The sequence below is a fragment of the Labrus bergylta genome, chromosome 11 (assembly GCF_963930695.1).
Source record: "Labrus bergylta chromosome 11, fLabBer1.1, whole genome shotgun sequence".
In the NCBI taxonomy this organism is placed as follows: Eukaryota; Metazoa; Chordata; class Actinopteri; order Labriformes; family Labridae; genus Labrus; species Labrus bergylta.
Genome location: NC_089205.1, coordinates 13,504,176 through 13,524,993, shown reverse-complemented (window position 1 = coordinate 13,524,993; position 20,818 = coordinate 13,504,176). Strand labels below are relative to the sequence as shown.

General features: G+C 39.8%; 1 protein-coding gene across 1 annotated transcript; it reads left to right on the top strand.

The window, feature by feature from the left end:
* The first annotated feature begins 2,210 nt into the window (after positions 1–2,210).
* On the top strand, positions 2,211–17,888 carry stard10 (StAR related lipid transfer domain containing 10). The gene is made up of 6 exons (XM_020641775.3): positions 2,211–3,051; positions 11,366–11,513; positions 11,673–11,776; positions 15,591–15,708; positions 16,213–16,265; positions 16,765–17,888. The coding sequence occupies exons 1-6, from the start codon at positions 2,893–2,895 to the stop codon at positions 16,969–16,971; spliced, it is 789 nt and encodes a 262-aa protein (XP_020497431.1). The 5' UTR covers positions 2,211–2,892; the 3' UTR covers positions 16,972–17,888.
* Positions 17,889–20,818: the final 2,930 nt, after the last annotated feature.

Here is a 20,818-nt window from a genome sequence, read left to right as displayed (position 1 = left end):
GTTTACGGTGATCGTCCATAAATTCCATTAACATTAAAATCTACATTAGCTATAACATTAGGATGAATCATTCTTCTATCTATCCTACCTGTTTAAGTGTTACAGCTGTGGACTTTATTGTATTGCATGATGGTTCTACTCAATGGAATTTGCATTAACAACTACTACTAGCTAATGAGGTTAATATTAGTACTATATTCCAGAAAGAAATTCACAAAGTGGCATTTTCGTTTGACTGGAAAAACTAGCAGAACCAATCTGACATTCATGCAAGTGCCTCCTGCAATGGAGTAGAGCTGTAAATTATTAGGTGGGAATGTTGTGTACTGGCAGCAGGCTTGCTGCGCCTAACCAGTCATGAATCATGGGACATCTTGCTAAGCTATCAAAAATCCAATTCCACCTTTAACAGCACATCTTATGCATGCTACTGTGGTGTCAGTGTGGTTGACTCTGACAATACTTTCATTCTCACCCACACCTCTGTCAATACGTGAAGACCTTCATTTTCAACCTGCAAATAAAAAGCTACTGAGGGAGTTCCAAAAGCGGGGGAATGACGTCCAGACAAAACTGTACAGACAGCAAACTATAAGGAAAGGTGGACTTCTTCTCAGATTTTATATTTGATGGCCTGCTGTCCTTGATAAATTATGAACACAGTTTTTTTCTTTTTCTCCCAGTCAAATGTGTCTATTTTGATGTGAAGAACAAGATAATGCATCAAACAGAGCAGCAATTAGCACAGATAAAAAATCTCAAGCTGGACCAATGAGTTTATGATTCTGTCTCTGTTGACCACTGCAATGTAGGAATTAGTTGTGTTATTTATTCTTTATCTTGAAGAGGAAAGTCACTCCCCCATCACATGAGGTCATAGCTCAAGGTAAGCTTATACTCTTGGATTTATTTCAGGGTTTTACTCAAAAAGCTGCAACAATCCTGCACAAAGCAGAGACTGAAACTGCATCTTTGTAGAGATTCATCAAATTCCTTAAGAAATAATAATTTCTAGACTGTGTAACGGCATTTGGGACACCGCATAGTAGCCAACCTGTAACCCAACACAAGATTAACATTTTAGCACGTGTAAAAAAGACATGCAATACCTGTTTTATATCAATACACGACTTTGTATATAAAGAAAGTTGGCTATACGAGTTGCAATAAGCCTACAGATTATTAAGACATCTAGACGTCGTGAGAACACCCACAAATGAAATGGAGTGAAGGAGGCCTGGGTTTACACACGCCGAGATAATAGCAGAGACAGCCAAGAAACTGAAAAAGACTCGTGAAAAATAACTCAGATTAAGAGAATGTCTAGCCTATTCAAGACCGTGACACAAGTTAAACTAGCCCAGAAAGAAATATTTGAAAACCTTAGTTTTTTAAGTACGGGCGAGTTTTGCCTTGTTGTAGCCGAAAAGGAAATTGCAGTAAAGTTCAGTTCATTTAAGCCCACAAGAGAGGACTGTCACATAAACTATGGGCCTACTGCACAGGTCAGCCAACAGGAGCAACGCGCGACCCCGCTACACTACAAAATACATGCGCGTGTGTATGGTTGGATTGGTGGGGTGCATTCAAATACTATCGGGAATGTGATAAATAGGCACATAGCCTATGTCTTAATTGAAAAAACGTAGGAAGTTTTCAGTTCAGCAATATGAGCTACAAATTTAGAGAGAAACGTAATTAAAGTATTGTTAAATGAAAGATTAGCCTACCTTTCAACCACATGTTTATCCTCAACTTCATTAAGAATGACTAGGCCTTTATTAGGCTACATTCAAAAGGTAAGCTTAGAAAGTAGGACTATTTATTTAAAAAAACCTAAACTAAATCAGCCAACACAACATGGAAGCCACAACTACCTTTAAATGTCACTTTTCTTAATGGTATCATATTAATTAGCCCTATGTTACATGACATAACCGATATTTTTGCTATATGCATCTACAATTTGTGTAGCCTAATATCAGCCAAAGTAGAAAATGTTCGTATCACAGATTTATTTGGCTACCTTTACCGTGTGAAGCAGCAACACTAAAGCAAGTCAACATGCAGCTAAAGGATATTCTTTGAAAATCCTCTTTTGGTATTTCAACCTAGAAAGTTTTCCAGGCAGAGATTAGAATATTACGGGGGAGCACTTGAAGGCAGCACAGGGAGGCGTTTCCGTTGTGGCAGTCGCTGCGTCTCCTGCCTGTTCGTTGAGCATGATTTCTCCTCCTCTCCCCTCCTCAACCCCTCCTCTTCCTCTTATTTCTTCCCCGCATCTCCTACACCACCTGCTTCAGTAGCGTTGCAGAGATGGAGAGCTGCTGCATGCTGATGTAAGCCCGTGGAAGACCACGTTCGCGATAGAAATAGAGAGAGAGCACGAAAGGAGATACAAAGAGGGAGGCAGAGAGAAAGACAGAGGAACGGGGAGCGAGTGTCGGAAACACAGAAACATATGCTTGTGTGAAGAGCGGCTGTTTCTGAGGACTGCTGAGCCTGACTTGCAAACTTATTCATCCACCCGCGAGCAACTAAGATTTGATTCGTCATTCTCATTTTTTGGACACTTTTTTTTGCCTCTTGTTCTCTCAGCTGTGTGCGGTGTTTGATTAGTTTGTGCAGGCTGGGTTGCGGCTGTTGTACCTCCCCGAGCGCGCGCGCACACACACACACGCGCACAGTTATCGTCACAAGACACGGCGCAGCCTCCAAAAGCTTCTTGCAAGGAGGAAATTGAATTAGACAAGTTATTCCCACAGAAGAGGAGGACGCAGGCGACTATAGCTCTCGGCCTCCCTTCTTTTTTTTTTCCCCCCCCCCACCGACCCAACTTGTCTCCTACTAGCCCAACACTCTCCTCCCACCTCCACCCCTCGGTGAGTAGCCATGTCTGACCAGACTGTGACCATCCCGGACGACCGGGCGTTCGCCAGCTTTGAATCGGAGTGTCTGTGCGAGGAGGGCTGGACTATAAAATACAACAAGGAGGGCCTGACGGTGTGGACCCAGCGTCTGGAGGAGGGGAAGTCCGTCCACAAATTTAAGGTGAGACAGAGACAGTTTCTACATTCAGTACTTCCAAGGACACCAGAATACAAGTTTGGTGTAGGGTACCCAATTGCCGTGAATTAGTTAAGATGAATAATCTGATCTACATGAATAATGCAAACTTGAGAGCCAAATATTGTTTGCAACACAAAGGGGATTGGGAGAACCACTAATTTATAATCCAGTTGGCAAATTCCCAAATGATTCTAACTGCTATCATGCAACACTTTATGCTGCATTGGTGCAGAGACTTCTTAACACACAGCACATTAAAGGCCCATGTTAGGCTTCAGTATGAGTAACATTAGTGTACAATAGGCAGTATTGCACCTGGTAAGTTAATGCATCCTGTGTTAGATTCAAACATCTATTTATAAGTGTATGTATAGTTTTGGGGGTTGTGAATTCCTGCCAGATGCACGCTGTAGAGAGAAGTGAGAGCAGGCTCAGAAGGAGGGTTTAACACTGTTATGCTGTCTGCAAGTGAAGCTGTTTTCAGCGCTTTCTAAAAGCACATTAGTGTAGTGATGACAAGTGTCAGTTCACTTTGTGCCGAGTTCCTACAGTCTGTCAGACGTGTAACACTCAGGGAAGTTAATTTAAAACGTGCTGGAAAAGCACAGTCGACATTGGAACTGACAGGAATAGTCGGCTGGCTGATAAGTTAATAAGCAAAAAAACAGAATGCGTGAAATGGAATACTTTTATGATTCAGTTTTACAGACTCAACTCTTAGGATTTCCTGCTCACTCATTAAAAACCTTTGTGTTAAATGTCAGAATATTTTTTTTATTTTTTCTGGCCTTCTTTTCCTTCCCCAACACAGGCTCCAATACATGAATTTGCAAATTGGCCAAGAACCATTTAGATTCCAGTTCAAACTTTGTTGAATGGCTTTAGCTTATGTTTAACCTTGTGTATGACATTAACAACCAATACACATAATTCTGCTTACAGCAAAGACCATAGGACAAATGTGCACAGATGTAAGGAGTTCTCGGACAGAATAGACAAGATGAATACCTAAAACACGCTATTGTTGACGCAAACTTAGTTTTCTGTGATATTCAATATTTACTCTCTGACTAACAGTCCAGAAACGACTTCTAGGAGCAGTTTGTTATATTTGCATACTGATGTCTGCCTAAATCATCATGAGATCAATGGAAATAGGCTGTTTCAGTCACACAAGCACTCCTGTTTTTCCTAATTGTATTCTGCAATCATGTAACAGCAACCAGAGGAGCAAGTGATTACAGTGGTTGGATGGTGTAGGAAGAGAGAGCAGCAGGGGGGAGAACGAAGCAGGTGAGACAGGGGAATGGGAGGGAATGATAGTTTATAGGGTTTGATGGTCAGGGGTCAGCAGTCAGTGGGTATTCTGTGTGGGCAGTGAGCTGATGGTTTCCTGGATTACAGCATTGTGTGTCCTTCTTTTGGTCTCCACGTGGTCTGTTTCCTGTATGCAGTCAAGGTCCACGGGAACATTAGTTGGCAGAATAACTACAACAACTAACAGAAACTAAAACTCTTATGAGACCAACAATCGTGTCACTTGCCCACAGATTCTGCATTCATATGTAGGTTCTGTTTTTAGAGGTTAGAAATGATCAGAAGTCAGGGTCTTCAGAGTTTTGAAAGATTAGTTTTTAGCAGCAGCCATTTTTAGACTCAAAACGGCGGTGTAGTGCAACTTACTGTGTGGGCTGCTGTTTAGGAATAGATTTCTGGTAAAATAAGTGCATATTTTTCAGGGTTTAATAGGTTGATATGCAGGTTGTGATGGACATTTGTTGCTACTGGTAAGTTTTTCCATATCTAGATCATCAACTAGCCCCAGAAGTGCATTCTTTTACAGTCTGAGATCAACAGAGTCAGGCTGCACAATATTCTGCAATATCATTGCTATCACAATGAGCATGATCATTTTCAACAATAAAAACACATTGAAAAAGTCTGAATTTATCGCAATAAATAAAACAATTATTTTACATAATCAAGCAATCCTTCCTCATTCAGCATTTGAACATTTTGGAATCGAACCCAGAGTATAATAGCTATACTTTTGCACCATTCTGATGCAGTCAGATGAAGCTTAAGATACAGCTACTGATATAGCTATCAGTTACCCTAAGATTAATTGGTTCCAATTTATTGGTGAAGAAAAATGCTTTCTGTATTTATTTTGGATTTAGAAGGGACATGTTGGAAACAGGTTTTATGTAAAACATGAAGAACAGCAAAAACACATTGAAACTGTGAGTTGTAGCTAATATGCACTCTTCAACATACTCTCGTTTACAGATCTTCATATTGTCATCAGAATACTGAACAATGTTATAGAACATCCCGTGTTTCATTCATATTGCATAATCCTAGTACAGATTGTACAGAAAATGTTGTAGTTCCTGCTCTTTGTTTACATTGGACCAACTTATTAAAAGATTCTTGATGACTTGAGCCAAACTGAGCCAAATACCAGCCATGGTAGTTCATCACAAATGTGAATGTTTGTCTTTGGCGTTGGTGCGGAGGTGTCATCAGGACAGCGATGTCACTTACAGCCACGGAAAAACTGCTGCGTACCTTCTAACCCATTATGTTTGACAGCAGTCATTACTCATGCTTTGTTTGTGTCTTAAGACCCAAAGGACAAACAAATGCATTTGCTGCCTACACAGCACATTGCTTGAAAACACTGTTATCTCTTGAATACGTGAGGATACACACAGAGGTGTTTTGAAATATTAAGATACAAAGTGAGTCCAGCTCCCTTTTCTAATTAAACTGTTGAAAGACTGTTATTAAGATAATCCCCAATCATTTATTTCAGGAAAATTAAACGGCCGGAGCGCAGATATAATTGATTTACTTTAGGCATTTTTCTCAGCCTTTACTGGCTGAAGCTGCCCGTTTGATTTAGGATGGTATTAATTCCTGCTGAAAGTTCATCTATACGTATATAATCTTGGTATACTTTTATAGATAAATAAAAAGTCAAACAGTTTGACTTGTTCCACACGGCCATATGGAAATGGTCGAAATTTGAAAAGTAATTGTGGAAAAAAAGATATTGTTAAAGAAGAATCAGCTAAAGGCAGAGTCATGTACATTAATTAAAGTATGTCTTATGTTTTTCTTAGTCTACTTACACTCAATTCAAAGATGATCCAAACTGTAAAAAGAAGGATATCAAAGCTGACACATTTTGATTCATTTTTGATGGGACATTTTAGTCTTAATTTAGCTTTAAATGTAATCTCTTAAACCAGACTGTCACACAATTCAGTGCTTCAACTTGTTGAAGTGTTGTCACTTTAAAACAGATACAGCGTTTCAGCTGTCAGTTTTTGAAGGGCTTCTTCGACACTTCCAGCCTTTGTAGTGCTTACTGATTTGACCTGACATAAAAATCTGGTTAATGTCACTTGCTGTTGGATACATTATCCTCCTGTATAAAGAGAGAGGAGCTAAGCCCATTCTCCTCTGGGTAAATATCTGTGCGCATGCTTCCTGTAGGTGTATCCGGGTCTGGGGAGCACGAGCAAGCCACCAGGTGTTTACTTTGTTAAATAATGTGGTGTGTGTATTTGGGTGTGTTTCTGTATGCATAAGGGGCCACAGCAGCAGAGGGCTTTTCCAAACTCCCTCTGTCCCATAACCCTATCATTTTACCTGTGACACAGGTTCTTTGTGTGAGTGTAGTGTACAACAGTGGCCAATCAGGATTGCTTAAATGGCCCCATGTGATTCTTCCGGGTAAGTCCTGTGTGTGCTGAAGGAGAGGTGTACTGTATCATGTCTGCATCAGCAGGGGGAAAAAATGTGTGTGTGTGTGCACAGAGGATAAGGTTCTGCTTATTCATTCTTTTTCCTGCAGGACAGGTGTGTTTCCTCACAGCAGCTCTGCAAACACAGAAGCAGAAAGTGCACACATATGTTTGAAGTTGGGGTGGGGTATCTGTCTTCTATCAGCAGTTTATCTTTATGTAAATATTACAGTTACAGGAGCTGGATTTTGCATTATTCTCTTTCTGTCCGTTTATTTTGCATACAGACAACCTGCTGGTCATTTCATCCAAACCCAGACTTAATTCAAATGTTTTTATTCCTTAAAAAGAAGGCAACCTTAAACGGAATAAATTATTAAAAATCCACTTTAACAGTGTGTTTGAAGATACAGTATATTTGGGTAACCTGAGTGTCAACCGACCCACAAAATGTGAAATAAAGTCCCTCTCCTCCCCTGGGATATCCACCCATAGACTCCACCAGTGGAGATTGTAAAATATGATGGGGCTCTAGGCAAAAATCAATTTGGGGGGGCCTTCCAACCAGCGTTCATCACCTTTTTGTCTGCCAGTGTCCCGACGCTTACCCCTTTTTTTTTTCCTGTTTATTTTTTCTCTCCTGTAGATGGATCATTCCTCTTCATTTTGATGTTTACTTTCATTGCCAAACTTTGGTTTTCACTGCAATAATGTATGCAACGGTTAGCAGGGCAATGACGGTGAGTGCTGTCAGTTGGGGCCCCCTTAGGGAGGTTTCCTGCTGTCATTCTAAAATTTGCACATTTTGAGCCACTGCTTTGGTTTAAGTTCGTAAGTCCTCCAGGGCCCCCTACTGGTCTGGGACACCAAGCAGTTACCTGCCATGCCTGTTGACAAACAGCGCCTCTGGGCTCCCCCCCCCCCCCCGGCCTAGAGCAAAACTTTTGGTCCGCCATTTTTATTCTCTCTAGCGAAGGAGTGATGTCTACCGGGAAAACTGGGGGGGGCTCATTGCATTTAAAGAGACACACACACCAAAACGGAGCATTCTGAGAGAGCTGGTTTACGCAGGGTCACAAACCTCTTCTGGTGCTTGATTCATGTTATATTTTAGAACAGATGTTTCATTTAGACCACAGGGGACTGTTTTAAGAGGTGGCAATGTTTATAATAATAATAATGTCCTCTTTAACATCTATTGTAGCTGCGTGTAAATGTTAGCAGTGTGTATGCATCATGCTCATTAATATTGTGTTGGTAAGGGTGGGGCATTCAGTGATGCCACAGAGACAGCTCCTCTATTTATAGTCCATATAAAAGCATGCATCTTTGCTGATGCATGTGGAATGATTAATGTGAGTGTTGAGACTTAAAGCTCTCTTCCGCTCTTTACGTTACCCTCTTTGCTTTAGCATAAATGTCTCTAAAGAAAAAAGTGCGACGCATACAAATCAGAGAGTGAGAGAGAACAGACGGGCAATCATCATTATCATTAGCGGTGTAATTATCAGCAGACTCGTTATCATTGTAATCATTTCCCCGTGATATATCCATCAACAGTGACTTCCATATCACAGCTGTAATCACTCACACCAGCCATCATGATATCATCACGATATCATTTGTTAGCACATGACTCCGCCACACACATTGCTCATGTGTGGGTGTGTGTTGATCAGTGTGTAGTTGGTTTTATTTGATTAAATAATTTGAAGAGCTGTACACAGATAGTTGTATACTGGCAACTACTGGGGCTTACCTTCTCCCCTACTGCCACACAGGGCAGACCAGCTGTGAGTCCCAAATGCACCCATCTCTCTCTCTCTCTCTCTCTCTCTCTCTCTCTCTCTCTCTCTCTCTCTCTGTCAATTATTGTGTATATATATATATATACCTAATTGACCTCCACAATCAGCACCCAGAGAAGAAAATGATGAGAGGTTACAGATTTTCAAAAGAGAGATAATAACAGAGAAAGAACAAAGTGAGTGAGAAAGGGTAGAGAGAACTGTAGGGGGTGGATGCAGGCATCAGAGGTCATTGGGTATTCTGCGTGGGCACAGTGTGGCCTGAGACAGGCATGAAGAAATATACAATCAGCAAACACATGCGTATTGTTGTCTGCCTTTCTGTTTCCCTACCTTCTTTTTTTTTACCCTTCTGAACTCTCTTTTACCCACCCATCTCAATCTCCATCTCCATACTTCATCTGTTGACTTCGCTGAATTAGTGTGTAATAGAATTACGTACATATATGCAGTACAGCTGTACCGTATATATATATCTTGTATATCTAGCTATTGTTGAAGCTCTGTGAGTTCGTGTCTATCTCTGAGGGTTTTAGAAATAAAATGGGTATAAACTGCAGATGAGAAGCAATAAGTGAGCATCAGTATCTTGCACATAGCTGCATTGTTGCAAATGTCCAGTTTGGATTCAGAGGTATAATAACAATTCTTGCACTGTGAGTGTGCAGAAGCAAGAACAAGCCATGGACAGATTAGATGATGTTGTTTCTAACATTGTCTTGTGTTTCCTCCTCTGTTGATCTCTAAGCCAGTATTTCATATACTGTCACCAACATAGATGGATAAAAACAACAGCTTCTAAAAAGGGGGTGGGTCTATTGGACTTTGCTCAGAATTGTTATAGCAGAGGGAATTAAGGATTTCTTTTTGTAGATGTTTTTCCGGGCCAGAGGGACTTTGTAGCGTCTGCTTGATGTGTGTTAATATATATCCGTAGATGGCTCAAGGGACGGAAAAGTGGTTTCATCTAGTTCTCCATTAAGTAGTAAGCTAACTTGTTAAAGTAAGATGGTGAAAGTGGTAAATATTCTACCTGCTAAACAGCAGTGTGTTGTATCATTGTCAGATCAGCTTACTGGTAATAGCACCACTGTGTCTGAATACAGCCTCCGAAAGCTGCTAGCATAGCTGTATATCCTTTGTCCGACTCTAATATGACAGAATTAGTGTTTTTTCCAGTTTTATAAAAAAAAAAAAGATTATGCACATCAATCATGAGCACCTCAGGTAACAGGTTTTTAAATGGCACGTGCATAAGGCTATTTCACTAGCTTTTAATTTCATTCAGTGGCAAGAGATCTCCCATTTAAACAGCTGTAGTGTTAAGTTTGTGATCATTTTCTTAAATGAAGCCCTCAGGGAACAGCAGGAGAGAAGACAAAGCAGATTGAGCCATAAACCCTCTGGACTGATTCATAATGGGAGCTGAAATCATCGGGGCACAGACAGCCACCCTCGGCCCATTTCTGTCTCACTTACTCTTCTTCTCTTGTTCTATTTTTTTTTTTCTCTTAGTGTCTCCATGTCTCTCACTTGTTAGTGTTTATTTGTTTCACTCATCCTCCTTCTTTCATTATCTGTCTTTCTCCTTTATGTGACTCTTCTCGTTCTCCTTGTTGTTATTATTAAGACTAATCCCCCATGGCAATTGTAACTGTAGGAACAGGCTTACTCAGGGGCTGCCTGCAGCGCTCACTTAACACCAGCTGAATGCACAGTGTCATCTGTTTCAAACCTGACATAGGCAGGAGTCTCCATGGAGTTCTTCATAAAATGTGACACACATACACTGAAGCTGTTCCAAATCAACAAGTGTGGATTTTACTCAAGGAAGAATTCCTCTGAGATCGAAGATTTGAATTATATCTATTTAACTTCCCTTAAGGTTTTTTGGATCCAAAATGTGTGCTGGCCTAGTTTGTCCTAGATAACATTTTTGAGTAATGTTTTATTGAATCTGTGTTTCAGTGTTAAACAAGTAGGTCTCATTTCTGTTTTTAAAAGCTAAACTTTTCGTCCATAGTTTAGTCCAAACAGCTGGGGACATGTACGGCCCCTTTTATCTGGCACTCAGATCCCCTGCTGCCCCATCAATCTCACCGACCGTTTGACAGACTGTGAATGTGTTGTCTGTCTCTCCGTGCACTGTACTGATTGTGTTGCTTCCCATTTAACAGCTCCATTCTAGTAATGACTCATCTGTGGTCTGAGGTCTGTCTCTTGATGCCCTCATAATATTCTCTCTCTCACACACAGCCTCTGCTTTACTGACTCTGGCACTCTGTGACCATCTGATGTCTGGTCGTTTACATGCCAGTTTTTGTATCAGTGTGTGTTTCGTTAAAACTGCAAACACATATCAGATGACCTGTTAAGTTTTTCATTTTGGACTTTGATGTGTTCAGGAGTGTTTAGTTTTTAGTTTTATGCCTGATGTTTTTGGCATTAAAAAGCGAAATATTCTGTAACCCTCTCCAACAATGATCCCTTTTTTTACTGTGTATTTATAGGATGTAACTTCAGTGAAATCTATTGGATTTTACTGCTTCATGGCCTGCATTGTATTGAGCTATAAAACATTTAAGGATACGTGCAGGAGCATGATTTATTTATAGGAAATATAAGCTTAATACATTTGGTTCTTCCAAGACTCAGTTGTGTTAGCGGTTAACTTTGTGCACATATTTGAATGCCAAATAATAAACCATCTGCTTTTCTGTGTGTGTCTCTCAGTGTCGGATGGTGTGTAAGGAGGTATCAGCTGAGACCATGTACGACGTGCTCCATGACACTGAATACAGAAGGAAATGGGACACAAACGTCATCGAGACCTTCGATATCGGGAAACTCACGGTCAATGCAGATGTTGGGTACTACTCATGTAAGTTCCATCCTCAGATGGTAGCATAAAAAATGTTTACAAAAGCGTTCATTCGTCGCTAATATGATTTGGGGCTGTAAGAGGAAGCAGAGGCACAGATGGAAGTGCATATTTGCTCTTCAATGTTCAGTTCAACAGATTTGTCTTGTTTGCTGACAGGGAATTGTCCGCCACCTCTGAAGAACCGCGATGTCATCACGCTTCGCTCCTGGTTGCCGATAGGGAAAGATTACATCATCATGAACTACTCCGTCAAACATACCGTGAGTATACGCGCATAGGCGTACAGGACTTACGCATGCTTAGCTGGGAACAAGCTCGTTCAACCTTCTATAACTCTATCAAGTGTGTTCAAAGGTGCATTGTGAAACACATGGCACATTAAGAAATGAGTGCACATTGGGTGAGCTGTCATAAATGCTGATCCAGTCTAGCAGGCTTAAGGGCGCTGTATACATACCTTGTGGAAAGTCTTCAACACAAAGCTCTGTGTGTTTTTGTATCAGTCACTTAAATCATCGTACCATCTTTCACAGAACCATTTGGTCTGTCTGGCCTCTTTCCAAAACAGAGATCACTTCCTGAAGCTTTTACCTGTAGGAATGAGGGATGCACTGAGCACTGGAACTGCTTCACATCAAGTGTGGGACAGTTAATCTGATTCAGTTGACTTACATTGTGTTTCCACTCATGCCTTTTCAAGAGCTTGAGTGATTTGAATGCCAAAGGCCAGTAAAACGGATAGCCTGATTAGAGAACCCGAGACTGTGTGAGTGACTTTCAGTATGGAATTAGTCCCAAAATCCTCAGCCTTATGTTTGGCTCCATTTCCCTGTTTCTCTTCCAACTGGAAGAAGTAAAGAACTGTTGTGTGTACAAGCTTATAATCAACACCTCGCTCAAGGGCTGCATGTATCGATCATTTGAAGTGAACTCAGTAGATGTTCAAGCTGTATCCCTCTCAATCTGTCGCTAACCTCTATTCTCTCGTTTCTTTTTTTCTCTCACTTTTTTTTCCTGTTCATCCTCCCTTGTTTCTTTCCCCCGATCCATGTCACTCCTTACAAAAATGTTTATAGAAGGATAAGACCTCTCATGTGACTTTTTAGCTATTGACTCCCCCCCCCCCTCCTTCCGCATTCCTGCATCAACTAGTTGTTACGAACATAATAGACAGTGCGTGGGTGTGTGTTTGTGTTCCGCGTGTGTGTGCATGACTCTGTGTGTGATTAGCCAAGGTCACTCTTGATAATCAGTAGATTTTGAGAACTTGACCTGTACTTTGTAGCTTATGGGGATATGTAGTGGAGTTTATTTGCACTGCCACGAGTCCGTCCATTTGTGCTCGCTTTGACACTCAAATCAACTGCGCTCTGAATACTAACAACAGTTACTGAAGTCATACACCTGGAAAGGTTTTCAGCTTATATGACATTCAGCTGCTACTACTCTGAGCTTACTCTATATTTCAGAAATTGAAATAGTGCAGTTTTCTAAATAATCTAAATAGTGCTTTTAAGAGAGTCCTGTACATGGGGTTGCAAGTAATGACTACTAATGTCTAATCTATCGGTCAATCTATTAAGTACCTTTTTAGCCACAACGGTGCCATTGCTGCAAGGAATTGCAGTGCCAGCCAAACAGCCTGTTGTCTCATGCACAACTTAATACCAGACTAAAATATCTCAACAAAACAACTATTGGATAGAAGAGATTTTGATCATAGACCCACAAGGTCCACTCAGGATGTAGCCAATGTAACAATGTTACAATTTCATTTAGCTGACAAATGTATCCAAACCAACGCACATCTGAGAGTAAGTACAACACTAGCAAGGATCTAGAAGAGAGGAAACAACATCTGTGAGTGCAAACAAACAGCTTCAAGTTAGATTGGACACACGTGTGATGACAGGCAGTGCAAAGAGGCAATGCACAGGGTATATCATAGTATATTAGGGTTTTCATGATGTTGGACACAAACTCACAAACTCAGCCCAACCTGTAGTTCCCTCTACAAAAAAACGACTCTCTCAATGAACTGTGTCCCTGATTTCCCTGAAACCTGCACACTTTATGATTAATTCATTCTTTCATTTTACTGCAGAGAGCAGCATAAAGTCCTACAATGTAATATATTGGTAGAGACATGCCGGCACCCAAAATACGAGTTAAATATTAGGATCAAAATAATACAATTATTGAAGTTCCCCTCTGTTAAAAGCTTCTCAAGTAGACTGCTTCTCTGTGTGCTTCTTAAGTGCTCCGCAGTGTGCCTGCCCCAGTTAGCAGTACACTGTACTATCATCATGAATAATTAGCCCTAGATGTAAAGCCAAAGGAGTCAGCAAAGGAATGGTGGACTAAAGCTAGCCTTTGCGTTTGTGATTTTTGTTGCTTTAGATTATTTCTGTTCGAATTAAAAGATTTCTCCCCACCAAAAAACACAGTTATATAATAATAATATATACCACACACGAAAGTTCAAAATAAATACATTAAACAGACGAAGACAAAGACTTGGGCTGAGACTTGGCTCATTATGCTCACCCTTTTTACATAACATACTCTGCTAAGGTAACCATTTAACGACACACCAGCACAAAACAACGCTCCAAAAGATTCATACAAAAGAAAAAACTAAAACTAAAGTTCAAACCATAGATCCCAATCATCATTGTTTTCGTTATATTTATTTATCACCCTATTAAAATTTAATGCACTGAATGAATAACACACTTTAAAATCTTTATCTAAACTATTAAATAGGTTTTCCCCCATGATGGATATGTATGTGTCCTAACTTTTGTAATTTTTTAAGATATCTGTTTCCCTAGTTTGTACTGGCTCCTCTGAATATATTAAAACGTGCTGTTTTTAAGTTCAACTAAATCATAAAACTTTGAAGTGTGTAAATGAATAAACAGTTTAGGTCCACGCACAGACTCTTGTGGAACCCCACATTTGATTTTACATAATTTATTTTTACATATTGATATCTGTCTTTTACCATAAGTATGTTAAGTTTTTTTTAAAAATAATAAGTCATGGTCAATGGTGTCAATTTTTTTTTTTAAGTATATAAATATTCCCACACCATATTCCTTGTTATCTATTGCATTACAAATCTCGTCCAGTACCATCACTGCCTTTGAGGTGGACTACTCATGTAGTTTTCATTAATAATATTTCAATATCAGAACAATCAGTGGACTTTTATTCTTATGTTTTCTGACAATATCAAGTATTTATTTTTCATTTACAGTACTAATAAACATTGAGGAGTCATTTTCATTAGTAATGTGTTTATCTATTTGACCTCTCTTTCTTTGGCGAGGTTGTAACTATCATACAAAATAATCATTAAATTTGTTTTTTGTGTCTTTCGTTCTAGCAATGATAATATTTTAATCTGTTATAAATTGACTGACTGCATCTTACAGCTCTGTCCACATACAAGGCAACCACCCCCTCGTATTGATCCTTATTGTAAATAATTTATATCCTTCTAGTTCTATACATGCATATACATTAAACAAGGCTTAAGAGACTTCTCCAACTCTTTCTCAACAGCAGTATAAGCTTTCATTGGTGGCATTTTTTTTTTAGTTTCTTTACCCTTGCTTGTGCTTATCAAGATAATATTTGTATGATATTGCTGCGAGTGGCTTCGCTGGTGATCTCAGGACACTTTTCTTTATCGCATAGTGTGGTCTGGATTTGCATCAGAGAGATGAATGTGAAGCATGCAATTCAAATTGATAGGCAGCAGAACACACCCTGATGCTAACCCTGCACAATTTATGATGACAGTTAGATATTTAAAAAAATGCCCTTTTTTGTCTTTTAGCTGGGATTTTTGAGTAAATCTGCTTAGGGGTGCATGTGTGGATTTTTTGCATTCAATGATCAGATATTGTTTTATTTGGATTGTGTACAAGACATTTCATTAAACACATTAATGAAATAAATCTGGGACAGAATTTTATAAAATCATTATTTTATAGGGCTCCTTCTCTTGTTCAGGATTGTTGATGTATGCAGGAAATGAGAATGATGCCAATTCTGTCTCTACAGAGGTATCCCCCTAAAAAGGACATGGTGCGAGCTGTGTCCATTCAGACAGGCTACTTGATCCAGTGCCAGGGACCCAAAAGCTGCTATCTCACTTACCTGGCCCAAGTAGACCCACGAGGTAACTATGCACCCGCATGCACACACACAACACGCACACACAAAAGGCAACAGATAAAAACATGTAATCACAAAGGTAGAAACACACACATACGAACACTCCCAGGTGCTTAACACATGATCAAAGTTGTAATGAATGATTCATTCTCCTGTCTTTATATCAATGTGTCGCCATGGAAACCATATGAAGGACAGAGTCTATTTTACTCTGCTGCTTCTCTCTCTGACTCTGTCCTCCTTCCTCTTGTTCCTTCCATCTCTCTTTTTTTATTCATCTATATCATTTTTCTTATTCTTTTAATTATTCTTTCCTGCCATTTTTACATGCAAGTCGATTGTCTCTTTTGGAGTGTGTATGTATGCTGTGTGTGAAAGCCATCTGGTTGCAGTGAGTTACATTTTACAAAGCTGCCTTTTGATCCTTAATGCCTTGACATGTTATAACTCTTTCTGTCTCACTTTCTTTTTTTTTTATTCCTCTGCTATCTCTATCCTTTATTTGCAGGTTCATTACCCAAGTGGGTTGTCAACAAGTCCTCCCAGCTCCTCGCTCCTCGTGTAGTAATTTGCAGATTAAAAAGAAGTCTGTTTGTGTGTTTATTGATGCATTCATTCTAAAACACTGTTACATACAGAACACTGCTTTTTCAAGATGAGGAATACAGAGCTTACATGCTTGCAAAAAAATGTTCATACACATTTCAAACATTGTTTACTGTATTTGTTTGCACATTGAATGAGATATGGCAAAGATTCCCCGGCGAGCACCCAGGTTTGAAGGATTCCCTTGGTGAAAGTCATAAAAATAGCAGCTCAGGGAGATGCACAGCTCCCTGCCACACAATAATACAACATCAGTTATCTTGAATTTTCATTTGGCTTCATTGATCATTTTAAAAATACAGCCATTAGTAACACTCCTTTGGATGTGTCTGCCCTAGATGTCAATTGATCAAGAGCAAGTTAACCAATGAATGAAGTTGTTAATTTCCAATAAAGATCTATCAATAAATCCAACTATTTTTCTTTCTTTTAAAAATCTTTTTGTCCTATTTAGGCCATGAGAAAGATCAACAAAGCCTGTTTGAAGTATTCAGACTGGAAGCAGAGACACAACCCTGGCTTCAAGCCCTGGCTCTACCCTGAACAGACTACATTACCCAGCATCCCACTCTCAGAGCTAAGCATCCAGCACGCCGAAAGCCTGGAGAATATTGATGAGAGCTCCCTGGCTGACACCCAGGAGAGAGAGGACAGCGACTAGCACAGACATTCACACACATGCATTCATATTCATACACACATACAATAATGCAGGGTTACATGCATGCTTGATACGCATCCATAAATACACATATGTTTATGTGATTCTATATGTAAATATGTTTGTGTATGTAGAGTATATGCACACACATACTTGCATACATACTGTCCATGATGTTGCATATACAGTCACATATACAGTATATAAGCATTGCAAACAGACAGACTCATACTTGACCAACTTTTATTCGTAATGTATGAACACATCATGTATTAAATGAAACATGGATGGACTCACATTAATGCAGCCACTCTCAGTGGCAGTTAGAAATGTTCATAAAATTCAGTAAATTTATTAGTCATTGTTACCAGAGAAGGGCCTGTAACTGAGATTTTCCATGCAGGGTAGAGGGATATCAAAGTTTTCTAATTTGGACCTATGCAGTTTTCTGTAGCAAAATACATTGTCATTATGGTTTATTGTCAAAATGTTTACAGACTTAACCTAACAGTGCACAACTTGTCAATTAACAAAGAAACCATGGATCCCAGAATTACACTCTCCTTCATTTCTACCAATCACTACTAATGATTTGACATTTATACACCAGACATGTATACGCAGTTTGTGTCTTTATTCCAAAGTTGTCTTACTATCACCCCTTACTTGTCTCCATCACATTATTGTGTAAGCACACAATAAAAAACGCAGGTGTGCAGAAGGCAGCTGGAACCCCCCCAACCCCATCCGAACCTGTAATCCCCTCATGCACGCACACAAACAGACATACAGACATACAGACACACAAGCAGATTTTACTCTCACATGTACTGTCTACTCCTCTATTTGAGAGATGTATGAATGTATGTAGAGTTTGAAAATTAAAAACAGATTCCTACAAAGGTTTTCAAATTACACTTGCAATCTGAGTCATTTATTCTGCATATGTTCTACATGTCTTCGCTTGGTTCCTGCCTGCAAGTTTGCCTGGTTGGTCTGATGCTGAAATAAGTTCAGAGTCCCTGACCTGTTCAACTGGATGATCTGCAGACATTCACACATTCTTTCAGTCACACACACAGACACACACACACACACACACACACACACACACACACACACACACACACACACACACAGACACAGGTATTGATTCTCAAACTGCACGGACATGATTACAAAAGATAAAAGCGTATTGACTAACAGTTTTTCACTCTGGAAATAGTGTGTGTGTACATGCATCCATACACATCTTTGTGTGCGCAGTGGCCTAGATCAGAATGAGGAATCCCCCAATCTGTTGGCATGGCAACTCTTGAACGACTCAGCAGTGAAGGGAGACACAGGGAGAAGAGAGAGAGCTTGCATGTCACAGAGAAAGTGATTTATTTTAGGGTGTCCGCCCCGTCTTCACTAAGTAGAGAGAAACAGAATAGTATACTGATTATACAGCACGTGTGCAATGGCTGCATTTTCAGGTTCCCTGTGAAACAAGATATTTACGTCCCAAACTTACCAAATTAAACCCAAGATGAGAACATTTATTGAGAAACTTATCAGTCTGTGTCTCAGTAAGCGGAAGCAACTCTTTACACACAATGACTAAAAATGTTTTTTTGCATTTCATCGTGGCTGTATGTTCCCTTTTCACAACGTCCTTCACATATGCACCCAATGAAATATGAATGATTAACGCTAAGTGTAGGGGGGAGCTGCATGACAAGTGTACAGCCATCAACCTTTTTCTTTTTCCTATAACGTATTGCCTGTTTATGCCTCTGCTCTTAATAACCATCCATCCATCCTCTGAGTCTTAATGAGGCCTCTTGCTCAGTTATCATTACATCAACATGTGTGTGTCAAAGGAAAGGCTGAGTGCACTAATGTCTGTGCACACTCTGTCCCAGTGGCATCCCTGTATTGTCTTCCATCCTCCTCCACAACAGGAGGAGACATATAAGCAGCATGACGGCTGGCATCCCTCACAGTTTCTGTGTGTCTCTGCATATGTGTCACACTGCCACCCCCACAGCAACCCGGCCCACCAGGTCTGGTATCCTGGTGATGACTCATCACCCTCCCCCCCCCCCCTCACCCCCCACCTCCTCTTCTCCTCTTCCCCTCGCTCTCCATCTTTTTTCTTTCTCCCCCTACTCTTTTCCTGCCCTGTTATCATCTGCCCCTCATTCTTTCCCCAATTACATATTCTCTGTGCTCTCTTTATTTTCTTTCTCTTTTCTGCTCTTCCCCATTTCCTCAATCCTGTTATCCACTTTACTTTTTTCCTCAGATCCTATTTTCCATCTCTTCCCTTCCTCTTCACGTCTGTTCCTCTCCTTCTTTTTCGTCCTCTTTATCAAAACCATTTGTTCTCCTCCATTTATTCCAATCCAATCCCATTTTCCCCTCTACAGTCGCTAGTTTGATCATGGATTGCTTCAGGTGACAGGGCCCCCTGACTAAGCCCAGAGGGTACACTGAATTAAATAATGTGACACAGTGAAACAACACAGCCTATATATAAAATCTATTTCCCTTTTAACTCTGTGAAAAACAGGAGCAGTATGGTCACAATGTGATCTTTTATAATCACCTAAACTTGGAAGCAGGATATATTAAGTCCAAAGGGTCTCCTGGTACATCACAATGCACTGTTTTCGGAGAAGGCATGGGTTGTTTTCCTCATAACTTTCATTATGTCAGCCTCCTTCTATCTCAATTGCTTTCATCTTTCGGACTTTTCATTGTGGCTGTAATGCAATTGAAGGAATCCCCTTTAATAACTGAAGGTCTATTTAGATGCAGAATTCATTTTCTACTTTAAATTAAGATAAGATAAGATAAGATAAGGTGTTCCAGCAGCCAGCATACATACAAACACACAACACAACACATATATACATACATATCCCACCCATACAAAAAAATATGTTGTTGTTGTTGTTGTTGTTGCTTTTTATGACAAAGTCCTTTTTATAACTCCACGCTTTGGAATTGTTTAGTCTCCTCCCACGGGGCATGGTATCTCTACAGTGAGTGGTTGCCCTCTTCTGGTTTCTGTGGGAGCCTACAACCAGCAAACCAGCAGCTTCTCTGATTTAACCAACATATTGAGAAAGGTTCATAGTCACAGTCATTGCTACATTTCCTAAACACCAGGTGGTGTTACCTGTTACCACCACGTGTTGTGGCCCCATGAACTCCAGTTGAGCCAATATCTGTTGAATACCCAATGTATGTTTGGATTATGTACCAGGCTACTTTTGTTAGGCGTTGTTTGTTAAATATATAAACCTGAATTTATCCAATAAAATCTTCCTATTTCACAGTTATTAAAAAAAAAAAACATTTTAGTTGACAGTATTGTTTCCCATAGAAATTAAGATAAAGCCTAGAGTGTATCTTGAATATATTCAGTGTTTTCTCACTCTCTTATACAACAGTTTATCATAATATTTAAAATATGTGTGATTATCTTCTATGACAGCCCTTTAATATTTAAATTTTTTTATTTCTTATCAAACTTTTTTTCTTTTAAATGTACAAATTAAGCCTTGTTTGAGCTGAAATTCGTAGTGAGAAGTAGGCCTATGTGTGATAAAACCAAGTCAAAGGTAGACCCATCGAAAACACTGGGCTGTCCATTCTTTTTCAGTGGTCACATGACGGCCTTGCGGAAGTTTTTGCAATTTTTCGCAATCAAAGTTAGCAAGAAATAGTCAAAGACACAACGGAAGACATAGTGCGCAGTCCTAAAACTCTGAACTCCAAACAGTTGTCTGTCTTTGTGATATTTTATTTTGAAATGTTTAGACGGAAACAGTATTCTTCTTTTTCTTCCACTTAA

Coding starts and splice junctions, on each gene's coding strand:
- stard10 (XM_020641775.3), top strand. CDS start 2,893: ATGTCTGACCAGACTGTGACCATCCCGGACGACCGGGCGTTCGCCAGC. Junction 3,052..11,365: donor AGTCCGTCCACAAATTTAAG/GTGAGACAGAGA, acceptor TGTGTCTCTCAG/TGTCGGATGGTGTGTAAGGA. Junction 15,709..16,212: donor GGCCCAAGTAGACCCACGAG/GTAACTATGCAC, acceptor CTTTATTTGCAG/GTTCATTACCCAAGTGGGTT.